General features: G+C 50.4%; 1 protein-coding gene across 1 annotated transcript in view; it reads right to left on the bottom strand.

The window, feature by feature from the left end:
- LOC139241020 (zinc transporter ZIP10-like) overlaps positions 1–24,302 on the bottom strand; it is a 52,588-nt gene that overhangs the window by 15,423 nt on the left and 12,863 nt on the right. The window contains exons 2-7 of the mRNA XM_070869724.1: positions 16,905–16,997; positions 15,096–15,624; positions 12,554–12,806; positions 10,166–10,340; positions 6,518–6,687; positions 4,959–5,129 (exon numbers count right to left, since the gene is read on the bottom strand). Coding sequence (XP_070725825.1) covers positions 4,959–5,129; positions 6,518–6,687; positions 10,166–10,340; positions 12,554–12,806; positions 15,096–15,610 — 1,284 coding nt within the window. The 5' untranslated portion in view covers positions 15,611–15,624; positions 16,905–16,997. The remainder of the gene's footprint in view (positions 1–4,958; positions 5,130–6,517; positions 6,688–10,165; positions 10,341–12,553; positions 12,807–15,095; positions 15,625–16,904; positions 16,998–24,302) is intronic.

Genomic DNA, 24,302 nt, shown 5'->3' with positions numbered 1-24,302 from the left:
AGAGATCGGGGGAGGAGGAGCGGCGAGAGATCGGGGCGGAGGAGCGGCGAGAGATCAGGGCGGAAGTGCGGCAAATGAGGGTACGGGGCCCAGAAGAGCCGAGGGCCAAGGGGCCCACACTGCGATATGTGCGCGCACTAGGTCCGTGTAGCAGAGCTGGTCTCCAGTTGTCCAGTTAACCCTTGCCCCTGGACCAAGACCTCGCTCTGTGAAGCCCGTGTGGTGGCTGGTGTGCAACGGTCACCCCACGTTAAAATAATCCACACACAGGCATCTTCCACCCCTGGAGTTCAGGACTGGAACATCGGGTCCTTCATTGAAACCCCTGTGAACTCATCCCTTTTGGTGTGGACCTCATTCGAGGGACTGCCTATGATGATGATGGAGTTAATGTGCTAAATATTCACCTGCTGATTCGGAGAATTAGTTCACCTGATCAACTTTCCCCTCCATCAGCAGGGTATATCCAAAAAAAACGAGAAACCTCCCCACTCTCCTCCTTCCCTCCCTATTTTGAAGATGGGTGTTGTGTAATGAGAGGATTAATTAGCAATCTCGTTGTGCGAGGCCCCTTGGGGAAGAGTGACCATAATATGGTGGAATTCTACATTAGGATGGAGAATGAAACAGTTAATTCAGAGACCATGGTCCAGAACTTAAAGAAGGGTAACTTTGAAGGTATGAGGCGTGAATTGGCTAGGATAGATTGGCGAATGATACTTAAGGGGTTGACTGTGGATGGGCAATGGCAGACATTTAGAGACCGCATGGATGAATTACAACAATTGTACATCCCTGTCTGGCATAAAAATAAAAAAGGGAAGGTGGCTCAACCGTGGCTATCTAGGGAAATCAGGGATAATATTAAAGCCAAGGAAGTGGCATACAAATTGGCCAGAAATAGCAGCGAACCCGGGGACTGGGAGAAATTTAGAACTCAGCAGAGGAGGACAAAGGGTTTGATTAGGGCAGGGAAAATGGAGTACGAGAAGAAGCTTGCAGGGAACATTAAGGCGGATTGCAAAAGTTTCTATAGATATGTAAAGAGAAAAAGGTTAGTAAAGACAAACGTAGGTCCCCTGCAGTCAGAATCAGGGGAAGTCATAACGGGGAACAAAGAAATGGCGGACCAATTGAACAAGTACTTTGGTTCGGTATTCACTGAGGAGGACACAAACAACCTTCCGGATATAAAAGGGGTCAGAGGGTCTAGTAAGGGGGAGGAACTGAGGGAAATCCTTATTAGTCGGGAAATTGTGTTGGGGAAATTGATGGGATTGAAGGCCGATAAATCCCCAGGGCCTGATGGACTGCATCCCAGAGTACTTAAGGAGGTGGCCTTGGAAATAGTGGATGCATTGACAGTCATTTTCCAACATTCCATTGACTCTGGATCAGTTCTTATAGAGTGGAGGGTAGCCAATGTAACCCCACTTTTTAAAAAAGGAGGGAGAGAGAAAACAGGGAATTACAGACCGGTCAGCCTGACATCGGTAGTGGGTAAAATGATGGAATCAATTATTAAGGATGTCATAGCAGTGCATTTGGAAAGAGGTAATATGATAGGTTCAAGTCAGCATGGATTTGTGAAAGGGAAATTATGCTTGACAAATCTTCTGGAATTTTTTGAGGATGTTTCCAGTAGAGTGGACAAGGGAGAACCAGTTGATGTGGTATATTTGGACTTTCAGAAGGCTTTCGACAAGGTCCCACACAAGAGATTAATGTGCAAAGTTAAAGCACATGGGATTGGGGGTAGTGTGCTGACATGGATTGAGAACTGGTTGTCAGACAGGAAGCAAAGAGTAGGAGTAAATGGGTACTTTTCAGAATGGCAGGCAGTGACTAGTGGGGTACCGCAAGGTTCTGTGCTGGGGCCCTAGCTGTTTACACTGTACATTAATGATTTAGACGAGGGGATTAAATGTAGTATCTCCAAATTTGCGGATGACACTAAGTTGGGTGGCAGTGTGAGCTGCAAGGAGGATTCTATGAGGCTGCAGAGCGACTTGGATAGGTTAGGTGAGTGGGCAAATGCATGGCAGATGAAGTATAATGTGGATAAATGTGAGGTTATCCACTTTGGTGGTAAAAACAGAGAGACAGACTATTATCTGAATGGTGACAGATTAGGAAAAGGGGAGGTGCAAAGAGACCTGGGTGTCATGGTACATCAGTCATTGAAGGTTGGCATGCAGGTACAGCAGGCGGTTAAGAAAGCAAATGGCATGTTGGCCTTCATAGCGAGGGGATTTGAGTACAAGGACAGGGAGGTGTTGCTACAATTGTACAGGGCCTTGGTGAGGCCACACCTGGAGTATTGTGTACAGTTTTGGTCTCCTAACCTGAGGAAGGACATTCTTGCTATTGAGGGAGTGCAGCGAAGGTTCACCAGACTGATTCCCGGGATGGCGGGACTGACCTATCAAGAAAGACTGAATCAACTGGGCTTGTATTCACTGGAGTTCAGAAGAATGAGAGGGGACCTCATAGAAACGTTTAAAATTCTGACGGGGTTAGACAGGTTAGATGCAGGAAGAATGTTCCCAATGTTGGGGAAGTCCAGAACCAGGGGACACAGTCTAAGGATAAGGGGGAAGCCATTTAGGACCGAGATGAGGAGGAATTTCTTCACCCAGAGAGTGGTGAACCTGTGGAATTCTCTACCACAGAAAGTTGTTGAGGCCAATTCACTAAATATATTCAAAAAGGAGTTAGATGAAGTCCTTACTACTCGGGGAATCAAGGGGTATGGTGAGAAAGCAGGAATGGGGTACTGAAGTTGCATGTTCAGCCATGAACTCATTGAATGGCGGTGCAGGCTAGAAGGGCCGAATGGCCTACTCCTGCACCTATTTTCTATGTTTCTATGAAATTAGGCGGGAGGAGGCTCGAGTGGAGCATAAACACCGGCATAGACCTGTTGGGTCGAATGGCCTGTTTCTGTGCTGTACATTCGAGGTATTTTCTCCCCCTCCTCTCCAGATGGTGCTGATTCCTCACCGGAGTACAGTTCCAAATCTGCTGGCTGCCCTCCAAGCGACCATTCTTGACGTTATCTTAGGGAGTGAGTGTGGGCTGCCTATTCCACCATGGTTGGCACCACGGCGGAGACTGATCCTGGTCTGACGTAACATCCGCACACACTATTCAGTGGGGAAGGGCTGCTGGGCAGGGCCACACTGTCCGCATGCCAGACACGACACTCCCAAAGCAAGCGCTCTACACGGAACCCCTTCACGGCAATTGAACCAAAGGTGGGCAGAGGAAACGTTTCAAGGGACACCCTCAAAGCCTCCCTGATAAAGTGCAACATCCCCACCGACACCTGGGAGTCCCTGGCCAAAGACCAGTCCGCCCTAAGTGGGGGAAGTGCATCCGGGAGGGCGCTGAGCACCTCGAGTCTCGTCGCCGAGAGCGTGCAGAAACCAAGCGCAGACAGCGGAAGGAGCGTGCGGCAAACCAGTCCCACCCTCCCCTTCCCTCAACGACTATCTGTCCCACCTGTGACAGGGACTGTGGTTCCCCTATTGGACTGTTCAGCCACCTAAGGACTCATTCTAAGAGTGGAAGCAAGTCTTCCTCAATTCCGAGGGACTGCCTATGATGATGATGATGATACCCCAGGCTAATTCCCTCCCCCACCCACCCCAAGGCACTTTGGCCAGCTGTGGCGTCCCAACTACAGCTGCCCCAGTAGAGAGTATCGAAATCAACAAAGACCAAGGATCCAATCGGGGGCCTTCCTAGTCTGTGTCTCAGTTCAACACAGGGTGGTTTTACCAACTGGGTGAGCAAAAACTCAAACCTTTTACTAAAGCGATGAGCATTCTCGGTCTGGTTTTACTGCCATTTTTCTGCATTGCGCTATATAAATACAAGCTTTTCTTTCTTTCAAACACATGCACATGAACAGGAGTTTTTCACTTGTCAGTCAGCAACTCCTGATGACATTGCCCCCTTTAAGCAATATTTGTGACCCTGATCTACAATCACTGTGGCTCAGTGGGCAGCACTCTCGCCTCGGAGTCAGAAAGTTCTGGGTTCAAGTCCTACTCCAGAGACTTGAGCACAAAAATCAAGACTGAGTCCTGTGCAGCGCTGAGGGAGTGCCGCACTGTCGGAGGGGCAGTACTGAGGGAGCGCCGTACTGTCGGAGGGGCAGTACTGAGGGAGTGCCGCACTGTCGGAGGGGCAGTACTGAGGGAGCGCCGTACTGTCGGAGGGGCAGTACTGAGGGAGCGCCGCACTGTCGGAGGGGCAGTACTGAGGGAGTGTCGGAGGGGCAGTACTGAGGGAGTGCCGCACTGTCGGAGGGGCAGTACTGAGGGAGCGCCGCACTGTCGGAGGGGCAGTACTGAGGGAGCGCCGCACTGTCGGAGGGGCAGTACTGAGGGAGTGTCGGAGGGGCAGTACTGAGGGAGTGTCGGAGGGGCAGTACTGAGGGAGTGCCGCACTGTCGGAGGGGCAGTCCTGAGGGAATGCCGCACTGTCGGAGGGGCAGTACTGAGGGAGTGCCGCACTGTCGGAGGGGCAGTACTGAGGGAATGCCGCACTGTCGGAGGGGCAGTACTGAGGGAGCGCCGCACTGTCGGAGGGGCAGTACTGAGGGAGCGCCGCACTGTCGGAGGGGCTGTACTGAGGGAGCGCCGCACTGTCGGAAGTGCTGCCTTTCGGATGAGACGTTAAACCGGGGCCCCGTCTGCCCTCTCAGATGGACGTAAAAGTTCCACGGCCACTATTTCAAAGAACAGCAGGGGGAGTTCTCCTCGGTGTCTTGGGGCCAATATTGATCCCTCAACCAACATCACTAAAACAGATTATCTGGGTCATTATCACATTGCTGTTTGTGAGAGTTTGCTGTGCGCAAATTGGCTGCCGCGTTTGCCACATTACAACAGTGACGGCACTTCAAAAAGAGCAGTCTTTCTTTCACCGCTCATTATTTCAGCACCTACCCTGCCTCCTCTGCATTTCCTGATCAAAGCCAGGAGATTCTCGATTAGGAAAAGCAGGTAGATGCCCCCCAACACAGCGAGCCCTTTCCAGATAGCGTCCTTCCCGTCCAGGAGCGTGTGTATGTCTGCATTCTCCACGTTCTTGTGACTGTGATCCTGGTTGTCCTGAGCCTACAGAAAATGACAAGTCTTCATAATCGGGGTGCACGACTCACAGCAAGACCCACCCTGCATGCTGAGCAGCAGCACAAGCTCCATGCATAGTCTGTGTCAGCTCCTGTGCATCTACCAGTATTTACATTGCTTTTATAGACATTTTAAGAACAATGCACCTCTTTAGGCATCTGCATACTGTGTACATTCCTCAGTCGAAGGGACGTCCTGATCGCTGCCCGATGCCGTTTGACCACGCTATTAGCAACTGCCCAAAGCACCAGAGTAATGGAGAATTGAGGTCTGAAGGGTCGTGGAAATAGTGAACTCTCCCCCAAAAGGCACTGACACCTTTTGAGACTGAGATCGCAAGGTTTTTGATGTGTATGGGTATCAAGGGATGTGAATCAAAGATGGGTAAATGGAGTTGAGATACAGATCAGACAAGCTATAATTGAGTGGTATAACAGGCTCAAAGGGCTGAACGGCCTCCTCCTGTTCCTAATGTAACAGGCTCGAGGGGCTGAATGGCCTCCTCCTGTTCCTAATGTAACCGGCTCGAGGGGCTGAATGGCCTACTCCTGTTCCTAATGTAACAGGCTCGAGGGGCTGAATGGCCTCCTCCTGTTCCTAATGTAACAGGCTCGAGGGGCTGAACGGCCTCCTCCTGTTCCTAATTTAACAGGCTCGAGAGGCTGAATGGCCTGCTCCTGTTCCTAATGTGACAGGCTCGAGGGGCTGAATGGCCACCTCCTGTTCCTAATGTAACAGGCTCGAGGGGCTGAATGGCCTCCTCCTGTTCCTAATGTAACAGACTCGAGGGACTGAATGGTGGTCTCCTGTTCCTAATGTAACAGGCTCGAGGGGCTGAATGGCCTCCTCCTGTTCCTAATGTAACAGGCTCGAGGGGCTGAATGGCCACCTCCCGTTCCTAATGTAACAGGCTCGAGGGGCTGAATGGCCTCCTCCTGTTCCTAATGTAACAGGCTCGAGGGGCTGAATGGCCTCCTCCTGTTCCTAATGTAACAGGCTCGAGGGGCTGAATGGCCTCCTCCTGTTCCTAATGTGACAGGCTCGAGAGACTGAATGGCCCCCTCCTGTTCCTAATGTAACAGGCTCGAGGGGCTGAATGGCCTCCTCCTGTTCCTAATGTAACAGGCTCGAGGGGCTGAATGGCCTCCTCCTGTTCCTAATGTAACAGGCTCGAGGGGCTGAATGGCCTCCTGTCCCTAATGTAACAGGCTCGAGGGGCTGAATGGCCTCCTCCTGTTCCTAATGTAACAGGCTCGAGGGGCTGAATGGCCACCTCCTGTTCCTAATCGTCTCCTCCCCTCGCAGTTGAAGGTGCTTGAGTGGCATTTAAGACGCTGAGCGGGAGCGAAGGCGGGGCGGTCAGTTGTACTTACGTGAGGTATCAGGTGAAGCAGGGCATCTGCGGATAAGGTGCCGACCGCCAGTGCCACCAGGAAGGTGAGGAGGACCGTGGAGAAGGAGCGGCTGAGGAAGGGGATGATGGCCACGGCCATGAGTGACGTCAGGCTGATGAGAGTAATGGCAACAAAGCCCCAGCCCCATACTGTAAGGAGGGAGAAACGGCAGGTGAAAGACGGCCACACTTTAAAGAGACAACATTCAGTTTAAGTTAAAGAAAAATTATTTTACTAAACGGCCATTATTAACCTCCTCCATCTAGCAGGAGAATTTTTCTTTATCCTTTACACACGGAGCAAGATATATTCTTGGACTTTTTTTTCCCCGGTTGTCCCGTCTGCTACTCTGAAGGCGCCGACACACACATGCTGGACTACATTCCGCAGATACGGGAAGACCTGCACTGCCTCATTGACAGTTCAAAGTTTAGCCAGTGAGTTTCAGTGGGCTGTTCAACCATAGGAGTATCACAGCTAAACCCAATTCTGTCCTCACCAAACACACACACATTCCAAGAAAGGTCACAGGATTCTGAGCAGTGTGAATATAGGCCTAACAGGTAGAATAGCCACAGTAAGCTTTTCAAATATATCTACGCATATTAGTACTCACTAAAACATGTAAGATTCTGAAGGGTCTTGACATAGAAACATAGAAAATAGGTGCAGTAGTAGGCCATTCGGCCCTTCGAGTCTGCACCGCCATTCAATATGATCATGGCTGATCCTCTATCTCAACACCATATTCCCGCTTTCTCCCCATACCCCTTGATGCCTTTTGTTTCTAGAAATCTATCTATCTCCCTCTTAAATATATTCAGTGACTTGGCCTCCACAGCCTTCTGTGGTAGAGAGTTCCACAGGTTCACCACCCTCCGAGTGAAGAAATTTCTCCTCATCTCGGTCCTAAATTTCCTACCCCGTATCCTGAAACTGTGCTCCCTTGTCCTAGACTTCCCAGCCCCGGGGAAACATCCTCCCCACATCCAGTCTGTCCAACCCCGTCAGAATTTTATACGTTTCAATGAGATCCCCTCTCATTCTTCTAAACTCTAGTGAATACAGGCCTAGTCGACCCAATCTCTCTTCATACGACAGTCCTGCCATCCCAGGAATCAGTCTGGTGAACCTTCGCTGCACTCCCTCTATGGCAAGTATATCCTTCCTTAGGTACACCAGGTGTGGTCTCACCAAGGACCTGTATAACTATAGTAAGACATCCTTGCTCCTGTTCTCAAATCCTCTCGCAATGAAGGCCAACATACCATTTGCCTTCCTAACTGCTTGCTGCACCTGCGTGTTTGCATTCAATGACTGGTGTACAAGGGACACCCAGGTCCCTCTGTACATCGACACTTCCCAAGCCGTCACCATTTAAATAACTTTGTCCTTATGTTTTTCCTACCAAAGTGGATAACTTCACATTTATGCACATTATACTGCATCTGCCATGTGTTTGCCCACTCACTCAACCTATCTAAATCGCCTTGCAGCATCTTTGCATCCTCCTCACAACTACAATCCCACCTAGTTTTGTGTCGTCAGCAAACTTGGAAATATTACATTTGGTTCCCTCATCCAAATCATTTATATATATTGTGAATAGCTGGGGCCCCAGTACTGATCCCTGTGGTACCCCACTAGTCACTGCCCGCCACCCCGAAAAAGACCTGTTTATTCCTACTCTTTGCTTCCTGTCAGTTAACCAATTTTTAATCCATGCCAGGGTAGATGCAGGGAGGATGTTTCCCTAGGGCTGGAGAATCTAGAACCAGGGTCACACAGTCTCAGGATAAGGGCTCGGCCATTTAGAACTGAGATGAGGAGGAATTTCTTCACTTAGAGGGTGGTGGATCTTTGGAATTCTCTGCCCCAGAGGGCTGTGGAGGCTCAGTCGTTGAGTATATTCAAGGCTGAGATCGATAGAAATTTGAATATTAAAGGAATCAAGGGATATGGGGATACTGCAGGAAGGTGGAGTTGAGGGAGAAGATCAGCCATGATCTTATTGAATGGCAGAGCAGGCTCGAGGGGCTGAATGGCTGACTCCTGCTCCTAATTCTTATGTTCTTATTGTGCAGTGGCTATACAAGGTTGGGTCTGGAGTAGTGGAGACATTACCTCATTAACCATCCAAGAGAAGAGATTAAGAAATATAGTCAGCATATAGTAAGTCAATGAAAGCAGACTGTAGGGAGGTAATGTGGTGTGAATAGCCTTGCATTGTGAACGCACTGGAAAGAGATAAGAGGAAGGCCATAACTGATCGCCATGGTTTATTCGTGAGAGAGGTGATTGCGCAGACTAGTTGAAAGGAGATTAACCAGACACAGTTAGAAAACATTTTGACATAACAACATTAGGTTAGGAAGACGTAATTAAACATATGAAAAGATACAGACAGTGGGGCTCCTCGAGGACCTTTTTAATCTAGTCTTACTGAGGCTAGTGTAAGAAGTTCAAGATGACATGCTTTTGATCTGCAAGAGTCCCTGGTCATCATCATCTTCATCATAGGCAGTCCCTCGGAATCGAGGAAGACTTGCTTCCTCTTCTAAAGTGAGTTCTTTGATGACTGAACAGTCCAATACGGGAACCACAGTCCCTGTCACAAGTGGGACAGACAGTGGTTGAGGGAAGGGGAGGGTGGGACAGGTTTGCCGCATGCTCTTTCTGCTGCCTGCTCTTGGTTTCTGCATGCTCTCGGCGACGAGACTCGAGGTGCTCAGCGCCCTCCCGGATGCACTTCCTCCACTTAGGGCGGACTGGTCTTTGGCCAGGGACTCCCAGGTGTCAGTGGGGATGTTGCACTTTATCAGGGAGGCTTTGAGGGTGTCCTTGAAGTGTTTCTGCTGCCCACCTTTGGCTCGTTTGCCGTGAAGGAGCTCAGAGTAGAGCGCTTGCTTTGGCAGTTTCGTGTCTGGTATGTGGACAATGTGGCCTGCCCAGTGGAGCTGATCGAGTGTGGTCAGTGCTTCGATGCTGGGGATGTTAGCCTGGTCGAGGGCGCTGATGTTGGTGCGCCTGTCCTCCCAGAGGATTTGTAGGATCCTGCGGAGACATCGTTGGTGGTATTTCTCCAGCGACTTGAGGTGTCTACTGTACATGGTCCATGGTATGTGATTTGTAATTGGTACCTATATCTCATATAAGAGGCTGTGTTTTATTATCTCCTTGATTGAATAAAGAATATTAACCAGGCGTTTTCAATGTCTCCTAGTCCTCGAACTTGTATGCAAGGTAAAGGATATATGACAATATCCTCTTATAGCTCCACACAAGGGCATTAGGGATAAATGATGCTATCCTATATAAACCCAACAAGCAGATAGGAACATAGGAACAGGAGTAGGCCACTTAGCCCCTCAAGCCTGTTCCACCATGCATGAATCCTGGCTGATTCTTTTCCTGTCTAAACCAGGGACACAATTGTACCCAGCTGAAGTATCTCTATGCACACTCTAGTGTGTCCGGTCATACAGTCGCATTTGGCAGAGGCCTTGGAGCAGGTATCTCACCCGTCTTATTTGTGAGGATCATACAAGGGGCGTAGAGTGAACTTGGGAGGATAAGAGCACTTATAGAAGAAGGCACTTGGAATGAAAAGCCGTGCAGTGCGCTCACCTGATTTAGAGATCGTGTCTTCCTGTTTATCCTCCAGCCAGTCGTGGTGGTGTATGCAGACACGACTGTCAATCTGGTACAGCAGGGCTGGGCAGATGTAGGTGAACTGCTTTGGGGTGATCTCATGCACATTACCCATCCCAAAGTTCACCAGGAGCTGGGTCACATTCAAACACTGTCGACATGAAACAAAGCAAGTGACCGTCAGTATCACACCGTATCAGCAGCGTAGACTTAGGGTGATCTGATTGAGGTTTATAAGATAATGAAGGGAATGGACGGTGATCCAGCTGACAATTTATTTCAATTAAGGTTAGGCAGGACCAGGGGGGCACAAATGTAAGTTGTATAGGGCTAGATCTAGGTTCGATGTCTGGAGGTGTGTCTTTCCCAGAGAACAGTCGACCTCCGGAACAACCTGCCGTTCCATGTGGTGGATACAGACTTGCTGAACTCCTTCAAGCGAGAGCTGGATTAGTTTCTGACTGTGGTGGAGATGAACTCTTACAGAAGGTAGGTACTGCAGGAAGGCCAGAGTGGTCTCCTGGACTAGTTTTGATCGCCGAGATGGGTCAGAGAGGAATTTCTCAGATTTCCCCCCCCCCCCCCACAAATTGGCTTGGGTTTTTTTGCCTCTCCCAGGCGATCATGTAGTTTGGCGTGGGGTGGAGAGTCTATGTTGTGATACACAAGGTATCGGGATTGTGTGGGACAGACTCGATGGACCAGAAGGTCTTTACCTGTCCGTCATTGTTCGTATATTCGTACACCCACAACACCCGAGGAACAGTGCAACGATCAGATCTTTTCTTCAGATTTTCAGCAGATCTTTTCATCCTGCAATGTGGGCTATTATGTGTCAATCAATACTTTGTAATAATTTAGAAGTTTCTTCAAAGTAGGCGTGTGTCTAAAGCACGAAACTGACTGAAATGTTCTGTGGAAATGATTTCAAAGAGTCATTCTGCAGAGCCAGTTAGCAGCCTGAAAAGATCGATGCAGGGATGGATATAAAAGCAGAATGTCTCCAATACTAGGCATTGCTTCGACGTTTTGCTGTGGAAAAGCCACAAGACTGTTTACTTGCTTACACGTGGAACTGTGTCCCAGGAAAGGAGTCACAGGAGCGAGGAAGGGGTAAAACTTGGAGAGAGAAAACAAAACTAAATTTGAGCCGAGTTCAAATAAAGGAACACACTCCTTTTTACACAAGCATCTGGCTGCTGCATGATCTGTGGCAATTGTATTCAAGAACAATGTTCCCTCTCATTTTTATTTAAAAGCCGTCTCACTGGCTGCGCGGGACCCACAGAGCGCTGGTCGCACAGCTCAAGGGGAACATTGTTCAATAGTGCTTTTTTAAATTATCCCTCATCATCATAGGCGGTCCCTCGGAGTCGAGGATGACTCGTTTCCACACTAACATGAGTTCTCAGGTGACTGAAGAGTCCAATGCAGGAACCACAGTCTCTGTCATGGGTGGGGCAGACGGTGGTTGAGGGAACGGGTGGATGGGGGGGCCTGGGTTGGTGCGCGCTCCTTCCGCTGTTGATGCTTGGCTTCAGCGTGCCCCCGGCGAATAGACTCGAGGTGCTCAGCGCCCTCCCGGATGCACTTCCTACGCTTTGAGTGGTCTTTGGGCCAGGGACTCCCAGGTGCCGGTGGGGATGTTACATTTTATCAGGGAGGCTTTGAGGGTGTCCTTGAAACGTTTCCTCTGCCCGCCTGGGGCTCGCTTGCCGTGTCGGAGCTCTGAGTAGAGCGCTTGCTTTGGGAGTCTCGCGCCAGGCGTGCGGGCGATGTGGCCCGTCCAGCGGAGCTGTTCCGAGTGTGGTCAGTGCTTCGATGCTGGGGATGTTGGCCTGGTCGAGGACGCCGACGTTGGTGCGTCTGTCCTCCCAGGGGATTTGCAGGATTTTGCGGAGGCAGTGTTGGTGGTACTTCTCCAGTGTTTTGAGGTGCCTGCTGTACATGGTCCATGTCTCTCAGCCATACAGGAGGGCGGGTATCACTACTGCTCTGTAGACCATGAGCTTGGTGCCGGGTTTGAGGTCCTGGTCTTCCCTTTTTTTTTTGTTATCCCTACTCCACTTCCTAAAGACAACGGGGGTCCTTCGAACCTAACTCGGCCGGTTATGAACGGTATTAGATGGGCCGCCTGTTTTTACACACGCCCGACTGACACGAATGAAAGTAAAAGCAGGGTGGGTTGTAAAACGGGCGGCTGCTCCGATCCAGTCAGCCTCCCGCCGGGCGGGTTTGGTTCGGTTCCCCGCCCCCACCACACACAACCCCCCCGCCCCCACACCCCCAGCTCATGTCGACATCGATAATAACGTCAGACTTTGGCAGTCTAAAGCTGATTCTCTTGATCTTCTTCAGACTCACGTTTCCATGTAAGTGGTTGGACTTTGAATGGTTCAAGATGTTGTCCTTTGAATGGTTGAAGATGTTGTCCTTGGCCGACGCGCCGTGGGATTTTTTGGCGTGACGCCGGCCTCTCGCCGATTCCGTGCCACGCTCCGCCGTACCGCGCCGCTGCCGTCCCTCCCCTCCTCGGCTAGCCCGCCGTGGGTCTCCCGGCGCATCGCGTCTGCCCGCAGGGGAGAGCGTGGTCTTCCCTTTCGTTCCTTGTGGAGACCTGCAGACAACAACAACGTGTATTTATATAGCGCCTTTAATGTAGTGAAATGTCCCAATGCGATAGAAATTTGACACCGAGCCACATAAGTAGAAATTAGGGCAGGTGACCAAAAGCTTGGTCAGTTTTAAGGAGCGTCTTGAAGGAGGAGAGAGAGAGGTGGAGAGGTTTAGGGAGGGAGTTCCAGAGCTTGGGGCCCAGGCAACAGAAGGCACGGCCACCGATGATGGAGCGATTATAATCAGGGATGGTCAGGAGGGCAGAATTAGAGGAGTGCAGAGATCTCGGGGGGTTGTGGGGCTGGAGGAGGTTACAGAGATAGGGAGGGGTGTAGGGGCTGGAGGAGGTTACAGAGATAGGGAGGGGTGTAGGGGCTGGAGGAGGTTACAGAGATAGGGAGGGGTGTAGGGGGCTGGAGGAGGTTACAGAGATAGGGAGGGGTGTAGGGGCTGGAGGAGGTTACAGAGATAGGGAGAGGTGTAGGGGCTGGAGGAGGTTACAGAGATAGGGAGGGGTGTAGGGGCTGGAGGAGGTTACAGAGAAAGGGAGGGGTGTAGGGGCTGGAGGAGGTTACAGAGATAGGGAGGGGTGTAGGGGGCTGGAGGAGGTTACAGAGATAGGGAGGGGTGTAGGGGCTGGAGGAGGTTACAGAGATAGGGAGGGGTGTAGGGGGCTGGAGGAGATTACAGAGATAGGGAGGGGCGAGGCCATGGAGGGATTTGAAAATAAGGATGAGAATTTTGAAATTGAGGCGCTGCTTAGCCAGAGTTCAAACAGAGAAGCAGAGCTTCGTTACCAGCTCACCCAAATCAGTTGCTTCGTGCAGTGGGATGGTCCTGGTCACAGTCTGGTTATGTTGCACAAATCAAAGAGGCTCTCGGCGGCTCAGGGGATGCATGCCCTTCCCGGTGTGATACTGAGCCATTCAGACCAGGAAGCTCTCCATTTCCACCCCTGCTCTGTGCTGACTTAAGCTGACCCCAGCTGGGTCAGTGGTGCTGATGTCACAGTTGACCATAACACGCCCTGACTATGGACAAGAAGCAACAGCTGTTGGTCACCATCCAAGGACCAACCATCACTAGAAAGCGGACTTCTGGCAATGTTGGACGAGGACAGAATCAGGATCATTTTGAGGACCCCATGGCGAAATATTCAAACAAAACCTATTGTCCAGGTGGAGTATGAACACTTGGGAGAGGTACTGGAAGACAACCAGCATTCATGGAACTGTACCCTGCCTGAAACATAATGATTATGGTACCGGACTAGTATCCCAGAGGTTGCAAAAGAAAAGAGAGAAGACTTGCATTTATATAGCACCTTTCACGACCACCGGACGTCTCAAAGCGCTTGACAGCCAATGAAATACAATTTGGAGTGCAGTCACTGTTGAAATGTAGGAAACGTGACAATTTGCGCACAGCAAGTTCCCACAAACAGCAATCTGTTTTCGTGACGTTGATTGAGATAGAAATATTTGCCAGAACACCGGGGAGAACCCTTCTTCAAATAGTGGCCATGGGATCTTTTATGTCCACCCGGGGCCTCGGTTTAACGTCTCATCCAACAGACAGCACCTCTGACAGTGCAGCACTTCCTCAGTACCGCCCCTCCGACAGTGCGGCGCTCCCTCAGTACTGCACCTCTGACAGTGCGGCGCTCCCTCAGTACTGCACCTCTGACAGTGTGGCGCTCCCTCAGTACTGCACCTCTGACAGTGTGGCGCTCCCTCAGTACCGCCCCTCCGACAGTGCGGCGCTCCCTCAGTACTGTCTCTCCGACAGTGTGGCGCTCCCTCAGTACTGCCCCTCCAACAGTGCGGCGCTCCCTCAGTACTGCCCCTCCGACAGTGCGGCACTCCCTCAGTACCGCCCCTCCGACAGTGCGGCGCTCCCTCAGTACTACACTGGAGTGTTGGCCTAGATTTTTATGACCAAGTCTCACTTGTGGGTTCAAGTGAGACTTGAACCCGCAACCTTCTGACTCAGAGACGAGAGTGCTGCCCACTGAGCCACACCCGACACCTCAAATCCAAGTTCAAATCCACCAGGACAAGTTGTGAAGTTGGCTTCAGCAAAACTGACCAGTCGTGGGATTGGGCCAGAAAATTGGAAGGGAAAAACTCATTGAATGTATTCACCAGGAAGCGTCCAATTCATGCAATGACGTCAGCAACATTGTACTTGTACCTACAAACCTAAAATAGGGCCTTGTAAAAAAAATAAATAACTTAGTCGAACAGCAACGCCCTTTGACCCCACCTGGCAACAGACTAGTTTTACTTACCTCAGGGTGGAGGACGTGGTTGAGCTTCCACTCAGCAATTTTGAGTGGTGGGGCCCTACACTGTGTGCCTTGCCTTCCTTGGTCGACATGGAGATATGGTCCATGGAGGTGTGGCTGTGCACGTGCTTGTGTTCCTGCAGGTCCAACACGTCCAGGTGCGAGACGTGGGCATGGCCCAGATCCTCATGTTCGATCTCCACCACCTGCACCTCGCCCAGGCCAAGGCTCGCGAGCAGCTTGTGGAGCCCGTCGAAGGACAGCTTCCCGTTCTCTCCGTAATGCCGGAAGAGCTGCAGCAGGTAGTAGCGCTGCTCAGTCAGGGCGTCCCGAAAGACCGTCCCATTCTTGCTCGGCGGCCTGCTGCTGGGCGCCACAGCGGAAGGTTCCGCTTCCGCCAACTCATTGTGCTTGTGGCTGGGCCTCGTCCGCGCTCCGTGGGCCTTGCAGAAATGGCCCTGCTCCATCCAAACAGCCAGAAAGCCAGTCAGAAAAATAGTCCAGATCCCATGCTTCATTCTTCTGCCGGCACCTGCAAATGAATACAAAAGCAAAAAGACTTGCATTTCTATAGCGCCTTTCATCAACTCAAGACGTCCAAAATGCTTTGAGGTACTTTTTTCAAGCGTTGTAACATAGGCAACACAGCAGAAATTTGCGCACAGCAAGCTCCCACGAACAGCAATGCAATAATGAGCAGGTACTCTGATTGTGTTGTGTTGAGTGAGGGATAAATATTGCCCAGGACACCGGGGAGAACGCCCCCTGCTCTTCTTCCAAATAGTGGCCGTGGGATCTTTTACATCCACCCGAGGGGGCAAACGGGCCTTCGACGGCCCCTCCGACAGAGCAGCACTCCCTCAGCACCGCACTGCAGTGACAGCCTATGTGCTCAAGTCCCTGGAGTGGAACTTGAACCCACAACCTTCTGACTCAGAGGTGAGTGGGAGTGACATATAGCAATGTCACAATCAGTGACAGCTGCTGGCCTCAATCAAACCGTATCCCAGTAAAGACACACTGCTTTCAGGGAGGGAAGGGAAAGGGGAGAACTTCTCGCCACCGTTTTTGCCTGTACTCGCTGGAGTTTAGAAGAATGAGAGGTGATCTCATTGAAACGTATAAGATTCTGAGGGGGATTGACAGGGGAGATGCAGGGAGGGTGTTTCCCCCCGGGCTGGGGAGTCCAGAACCAGGGGTCACACAGTCTCAGGATAAGGGGTCGGCCATTTAGGACTGAGATGAGGAGGAATTTCTTCAGTCGGAGCGTTGTGAATCTTTGGAATTCTCTGCTCCAATGGGCTGTGGAGGCTCAGTCGTTGAGTATATTCAAGGCCGAGAGCGTTATATTTTTGGACACTAATGGAACCGAGGGATATGGGGATTGGGTGGGGACGGTGAAGAGGAGGTCAAAGATCAGCCATGATCTTATTGAATGGTGGAACGGGCTCGAGGGGCCGAATGGCTGACGCCTGCTCCTATTTCTGATGTTCTTAACATTGGAATAAAAGCAGGCCAGGTGTGTGAGGTGAAGGGATAAGGTTATCGTGAGATGAACTAATTAAAGGAACGTGTTTACAAAGCGGACGGGAGGGTTGACAGATTGCGTTGATGTTGTGGAATTTGTACCATGTAGTCAGGGGGCTTGCTCTAGGGATTTGCCACTTTGCCATGGGCAGCAATGTGCCACCTGCGCCACTCTGACACGGCTACCCCTTGCGGAAATGCAAGCAACACAAACGCGGAAAGAAACTGCTTTGCAAGGTGCGACTGCCTGATTTACTGTTAAATAGATTGCTTGCAGTGACTGACCTTTGAAGTTTACAGCCTGTAATTGAGAATGAAGCCCCAGTCTTGTGCAAAGCCTATTGTTTACGCCAGGGAATCAGCTTCACCCAGTCACTGCTGAACAAAGTGTTTTTAAAAAAAAGGTGTTACAAGCTCTTGCGAAACACAAAAAAAAAACAAGTTGACACTGCAGTCCTTTTTCACTATTTACATCAGAGAATAAGATCTTGCCGTGGACCGTATTTTCAATTCTGGGAACCATCGGCCACTTAAAAGGCTCCAATGGTTGGGGGGTTCTTGTTCGGGAAAGGTAGAAGGCTCAATCACTCATACGGGGAGCTTCCCTGGGTGAGGGGGCCTAGTCCTCAAAGCCTCCCTGATAAAGTGCAACATCCCCACCGACACCTGGGAGTCCCTGGCCAAAGACCAGTCCGCCCTAAGTGGAGGAAGTGCATCCGGGAGGGCGCTGAGCACCTCGAGTCTCGTCGCAGAGAGCGTGCAGAAACCAAGCGCAGGCAGCAGAAGGAGCGTGCGGCAAACCTGTCCCACCCTCCCCTTCCCTCAACGTCTGTCTGTCCCACCTGTGACAGGGACTGTGGTTCTCGTATTGGACTGTTCAGCCACCTAAGGACTCATGTTTAGAGTGGAAGCAAGTCTTCCTCGATTCCGAGGGACTGCCTATGATGATGATGGAAACAGGATAGCTTACAGCAGAGGAAGAATGAGACAGGTAGATAAGGTGGTTAAGAAGGCATGCGGAATATTTGCCTTTATTAACCGAGGCATAGAATGCAAGAATGTATGGAGCAGAAGGAGCAGCCTGGCAGCCTGGCCCAGCAGTCTGCGCGGCCCCTGGCCTGCGAGCGCTATCGGAGCAGGCCGGGGAGCGGAAGGATCAATGTGGCAGCGTACCACTCCAGGGAGCAGCATGTGCTGGTGCAGGAGAGTAATGGCAGTGAAGAGGGACGTCACCATAACCCAGGTTGCTGATTGGAGCGTGGGCAGGTACAGCAGGAGCGGCGAGATCGGGGCGAAGGAGCGGCGAGAGTTTGTAGAGGGACGTGATCGGGGCCCAGGAGGCGTGAGTTCGGGACCCAGAAGAGCCGAGGGCACAGGGGCAGCACGGGCCAGCCCACACTACAATATGTGTGGGCACTAGGTCCGTGCAGCAGAGCAGGTCTCCAGACGTCCTGGTTAACCCTTGCCACTGGACCAAGACCTAGCTCTGTCAAGCCCGTGTGGTGGCTGGTGTGCAACGGTCACCCCACGTTAAAAAAATCCACCCACAGGCATCTTCCACCCTTCAGGATGTAGTTCGGGATCTGGAATATTAAGTCCCTTCATTGAAACATCTGTGAACTTTTTGACATGGAAGCAAGTCATCCTCGACTCGAGGGACTGCCTATGATGATGAGAATGCAAGAGCAAGGACTGTTTGAACTGTATAAAACACTGGTTAGGCCACAGCTGGAGTACTGCGTGCAGTTCTGGTCACCGCATTACAGGAAGTACGTGATTGCACTGGAGAGGGTACAGAGGAGATTTACGAGGACGTTGCCTGGACTGGAGAATTTTAGCGATGAGGAAAGATTGGATAGGCTGGGGTTGTTTTCTTTGGAACAGAGGAGACTGAGGGGAGACCTGATTGAGGTTTATAAAATTATGAGGGGCCTGGATAGGAAGGACCTGTTTCCCTTGACAGAGGGGTCAACAACCAGGGGGCATAGATTGAAAGTAATTGGGGGGAGGTTTAGAGGGGATTTGAGGAGAAATGTTTTCACCCAGAGGGTGGTGGGGGTCTGGAACTCACTGCCTGAAAGGGTGGTAGAGGCAGAAACCCTCACCACATTTAAAAAGTACTTGGATGTGCACTAAAGTGCCATAACCTACAGGGCTACGGACCGAGAGCTGGAAAGTGGGATTAGGCTGGGTAGCTCTTGGTCGGCCGGCACAGACACGATGGCCGTGCTGTAAGTTTCTATGATGCTATGAATGAGGTCTGCTTGGACGGAATAGAATTCAGTACAGTCTGGTTCAATCAGGTCAAACTCCTGGCGCACTGCGAGCTGCTGGGATCCCAAAGGAGTTCCAACAAATTGTTTCCCATAAATAAAAATGGGTGATGGAGCTTTCTTCCCTTCCAGACATATAAAGGCCGCGAGAGGCAGCGGGAGTTCGTGGTCGAGGAGGAAGCGTGAGTCCGGGGCAGCGTCCGAGGCCGATAAAGGCCCAGCCGATGCAGCTACAGGGAGAAGGCAAAAAAGAAGTACAAAGAAAGCGAAAGGTGACGTCACAGCCAAGGGGGTAAGTGATTGGCTGGTGATTGGTAAGTAGCTTTTCTTTTTTCTTTTCTCTATCAGTAAGTGACATTTCGCATTGTTGTTGCCAAATTAAGTTTATCTAGGGGTTAAGTCATGGCAGGACAGCTCAGACACGTGTTATGCTCCTCCTGTACTATGTGGGAACTCAGGGACGCTTCCGGTGTCCCTGATGACTACGTGTGCGGGAAGTGTATCCACCTGCAGATCCTGACAGACCGCATTGCGGCACTGGAGCTGCGGGTGGATTCACTCTGGAGCATCCACGATGCTGAGAATGACGTGAATAGCACGTTTAGCGAGTTGGTCTCACTGCAGGTAAAGGGTACACAACCAGATAGGGAATGGAAGACCAACAGGAAGAGCAGTGCAAGGAAGGTAGTGCAGGGGTCCCCTACAGTCATCCCCCTGCAAAACAGATACACCGCTTTGGGTATTGTTGAGGGGGATGACTCATCAGGGGAGGGCAGCAGCAGCCAAGTTCATGGCACCATGGCTGGCTCTGTTGCACAGGAGGGCAGGAAAAAGAGTGGAAGAGCGATAGTGATAGGGGATTCAATTGTAAGGGGAATAGATAGACGTTTCTGCGGCCGCAACCGAGACTCCAGGATGGTATGTTGCCTCCCTGGTGCAAGGGTCAAGGATGTCTCAGAGCGGGTGCAGGACATTCTGAAAAGGGATGATGAACAGCCAGTTGTCGTGATGCACATAGGTACCAACGATATAGGTAAAAAACGGGATGAGGTCCTACGAGATGAATTTAGGGAGCAAGGAACTAAATTAAAAAGTAGGACCTCAAAAGTAGTAATCTCAGGATTGCTACCAGTGCCACGTGCTAGTCAGAGTAGGAATCGCAGGATAGCTCAGATGAATGCGTGGCTTGAGGAGTGGTGCAGAAGGGAGGGATTCAAATTCCTGGGGCATTGGAACCGGTTCTGGGGGCAGGTGGGACCAGTACAAACCGGACGGTCTGCACCTGGGCAGGACCGGAACCAATGTCCAAGGGGAATGTTTGCTACTGCTGTTGGGGAGGAGTTAAACTAATATGGCAGGGGGATGGGAACTTATGCAGTGAGGCAGATTGAAATAAAAGGGAGACAGAGGCAAAAGATAGAAAAGAGAAGAGTAAAAGTGGAGGGCAGAGAAACCCAAGGCAAAAAACAAAAAGGGCCACATTACAGCAAAATTCTAAAGGGGCAAGGTGTGTTAAAAAGACAAGCCTGAAGGCTCTGTGCCTCAATGCAAGGAGTATTCGTAATAAGGTGGACGAATTAACTGCACAGGCAGCAATTAATGAATATGATGTAATTGGCATCACAGAGACATGGCTCCAGGGTGACCAAGGCTGGGAACTCAACATCCAGGGGTATTCAACATTTAGGAAGGATAGACAGAAAGGAAAAGGAGGCGGGGTGGCGTTGCTGGTTAAAGAGGAAATTAATGCAATAGTAAGGATGGACATTGGCTTGGATGGTGTGGAATCGGTATGGGTGGAGCGACAGAATACCAAAGGGCAGAAAACGCTGGTGGGAGTTGTATACAGGCCACCAAACAGTAGTAGTGAGGTTGGGGACAGCATCAAACAAGAAATAAGGGATGTGTGCAATAAAGGTACAGCAGTTATCATGGGCGACTTTAATTTACATATTGATTGGGCTAACCAAACTGGTAGCAATGCGGTAGAGGAGGATTTCCTGGAGTGTATTAGGGATGGTTTTCTTGACCAATATGTCGAGGAACCAACTAGAGAGCTGGCCATCCTAGACTGGGTGATGTGTAATGAGAAGGGACTAATTAGCAATCTTGTTGTGCGAGGCCCTTAGGGAAGAGTGACCATAATATGGTGGAATTCTTTATTAAGATGGAGAGTGACACAGTTAATTCAGAAACTAGGGTCCTAAACTTAAGGAAAGCTAACTTCGACGGCATGAGGTGTGAATTGGCTAGAATAGACTGGCAAATGATACTTAAAGGGTTGAGGGTGGATAGGCAATGGCAAACATTTATAGGTCACATGGATGAACTCCAACAGTTGTACATCCCTGTCCGGAGTAAAAATAAAACAGGGAAGGTGGCTCAACCGTGGCTAACAAGGGAAATTAAGGATAGTGTTAGATCCAAGGAAGAGGCATATAAATTGGCCAGAAAAAGCAGCAAACCTGAGGACTGGGAGAAATTTAAAATTCAGCAGAGGAGGACAAAGGGTTTAATTAAGAGGGGGAAAATAGAGTATGAGAGGAAGCTTGCCGGGAACATAAAAACTGACTGCAAAAGCTTCTATAGATATGTGAAGAGAAAAAGATTAGTGAAGTCAAACGTAGGTCCCTTGCAGTCGGACTCAGGTGAATTAATAATGGGGAACAAAGAAATGGCAGACCAACTGAACAAATACTTTGGTTCTGTCTTCACGAAGAAAGATACAAATGATCTCCCGGATGTACTAGAGGACCGAGGGTCTAGTGAGAAGGAGGAACTGAAGGATATCCTTATTAGGTGGGAAATTGATGGCATTGAAGGCTGACAAATCCCCGGGGCCTGATTGTCTGCATCCCAGAGTACTTAAGGAGATGGCCCTAGAAATAGTGGATGCATTGGTGATCATTTTCCAACAGTCTATCGACTCTGGATCAGTTCCTATAGACTGGAGGGTAGCCAATGTAACACCACTTTTTAAAAAAGGAGGGAGAGAAAAAACGGGAAATTATAGACCGGTTAGGCTGACATCAGTAGTGGGGAAAATATTGGAATCAATTACTAAGGATGAAATAGCAGCGCATTTGGAAAGCAGTGACAGGATCGGTCCAAGTCAGCATGGATTTGTGAAAGGGAAATCATGCTTGACAAATCTTCTGGAATTTTTTGAGGATGTAACTAGTAGAGTGAACAAGGGAGAACCAGTGGATGTGGTGTATTTGGACTTTCAAAAGGCCTTTGACAAGGTCCCACATAAGAGATTGGTGTGCAAAATCAAAGCACATGGTATTGGGGCTAATGTACTGACGTGGATAGAGAACTGGTTGGCAGACAGGAAGCAGAGAGTCGGGATAAACAGGTCCTTTTCGGAATGGGAGGCAGTGACTAGTGGAGTGCCACAGGGCTCAGTGCTGGGACCCCAGCTCTTTACAATATACATTAACGATTTGGATGAAGGAATTGAGTATAATATCTCCAAGTTTGCGGATGACACTAAACTGGGTGACGGTGTGAGCTGTGAGGAGGATGCTAAGAGGCTGAAGGGAGATTTGGACAGGTTAGGTGAGTGGGCAAATGCATGGCAGATGCAGTATAATGTGGATAAATGTGAGGTTATCCACTTTGGTGGCAAAAACACGAAGGCAGAATATTATCTGAATGGTGGCAGATTAGGAAAAGGGGAGGTGCAACGAGACCTGGGTGTCATGGTTCATCAGTCATTGAAAGTTGGCATGCAGGCACAGCAGGCGGTGAAGAAGGCAAATGGCATGTTGGCCTTCATAGCTAGGAGATTTGAGTACAGGAGCAGGGAGGTCTTACTGCAATTGTGCAGGGCCTTGGTGAGGCCTCACCTGGAATATTGTGTTCAGTTTTGGTCTCCTAATCTGAGGAAGGACGTTCTTGCTATTGAGGGAGTGCAGCGAAGGTTCACCAGACTGATTCCAGGGATGGCTGGACTGACATATGAGGTGAGACTGGATCAACTCGGCATTTATACATTGGAGTTTAGAAGGATGAGATGGGATCTCATAGAAACATATGAGATTCTGACGGGATGGGACAGGTTAGATGCAGGAAGAATGTTCCCGATGTTGGGGAAGTCCAGAACCAGGGGACACAGTCTAAGGATAAGGGATAGGCCATTTAGGACTGAGATGAGGAGAAACTTCTTCACTGAGAGTTGTTAACCTGTGGAATTCCCTGCCGCAGAGAGTTGTTGATGCCAGTTCATTGGATATATTCAAGAGGGAATTAGATATGGCCCTTACGGCTAAAGGGATCGAGGGGTATGGAGAGAAAGCAGGAATGGGGTACTGAGGTGAATGATCAGCCATGATCATATTGAATGGTGGTGCAGGCTCGAAGGGCCGAATGGCCTACTCCTGTACCTATTTTCTATGTTTCTATAACTACCCCGCCTCCATACACCCTTCTTAGTCCAAGGCCAACGTATCCTTCCAAAACTGAGCGCAGCACTCCAGATGTGTACACATTGGGCGGGGACATGATCTGTCTCATTTGTCATGTTCGCCACAGTCAAATAGCCCGCCCACACTAGCTGTCAAAACTCACACATGAATAAGGACCATTATATTGACTTGCATTTATATGATGCCTTTAACATCCTCAGGACATTACAGTGCACTTCACAGCCAATGAAGTAATTTTGGAGTGTAGTCACTGTTGTAATGTAGGAAACACGGCAGCCAATTTGCGCACAGCAAGCTCCCACAAACAGCAATGTGATAATGACCAGGTCATCTGTGTTAGTGATGCTGATTGAGGAATAAATATTGTCCCCACGACACCGGGAAGAACTCCCCTGCTCTTCTTCGAAATAGTGGCCATGGGATCTTTTACATCCACCTGAGAGGGTAGGCACCTCCGACAGTGCGGCGCTCCCTCAGTACTGCACCTCCGACAGTGCAGCGCTCCCTCAGTACTGCACCTCCGACAGTGCAGCGCTCCCTCAGTACTGCCCCTCCGACACTGCAGCACTCCCTCAGTACTGCCCCTCCGACACTGCGGCGCTCCCTCAGTACTGCACCTCCGACAGTGCAGCGTTCCCTCAGTACTGCCCCTCCGACAGTGCGGCACTCCCTCAGTACTGCCCCTCCGACAGTGCGGCACTCCCTCAGTACTGCCCCTCCGACAGTGCGGCGCTCCCTCAGTACTGCCCCTCCGACAGTGCGGCGCTCCCTCAGTACTGCCCCTGCAACAGTGCAGCACTCCATCAGTACTGCCCCTCCGACAGTACAGCGCTCCCTCAGTACTGCCCCTCCGACAGTGCGGCACTCCCTCAGTACTGCCCCTCCGACAGTGCGGCGCTCCCTCAGTACCATTCCTCCGACAGTGCGGTGCTCCCTCAGCACTGCCCCTCCGACAGTGCGGCACTCCCTCAGTCCTGTAG

Source organism: Pristiophorus japonicus, chromosome X (genome assembly GCF_044704955.1).
Source record: "Pristiophorus japonicus isolate sPriJap1 chromosome X, sPriJap1.hap1, whole genome shotgun sequence".
Taxonomy (NCBI): Eukaryota; Metazoa; Chordata; class Chondrichthyes; family Pristiophoridae; genus Pristiophorus; species Pristiophorus japonicus.
The sequence above is the reverse complement of the archived record's forward strand: the minus strand, read 5'-3'. Positions and strand labels throughout refer to the sequence as shown.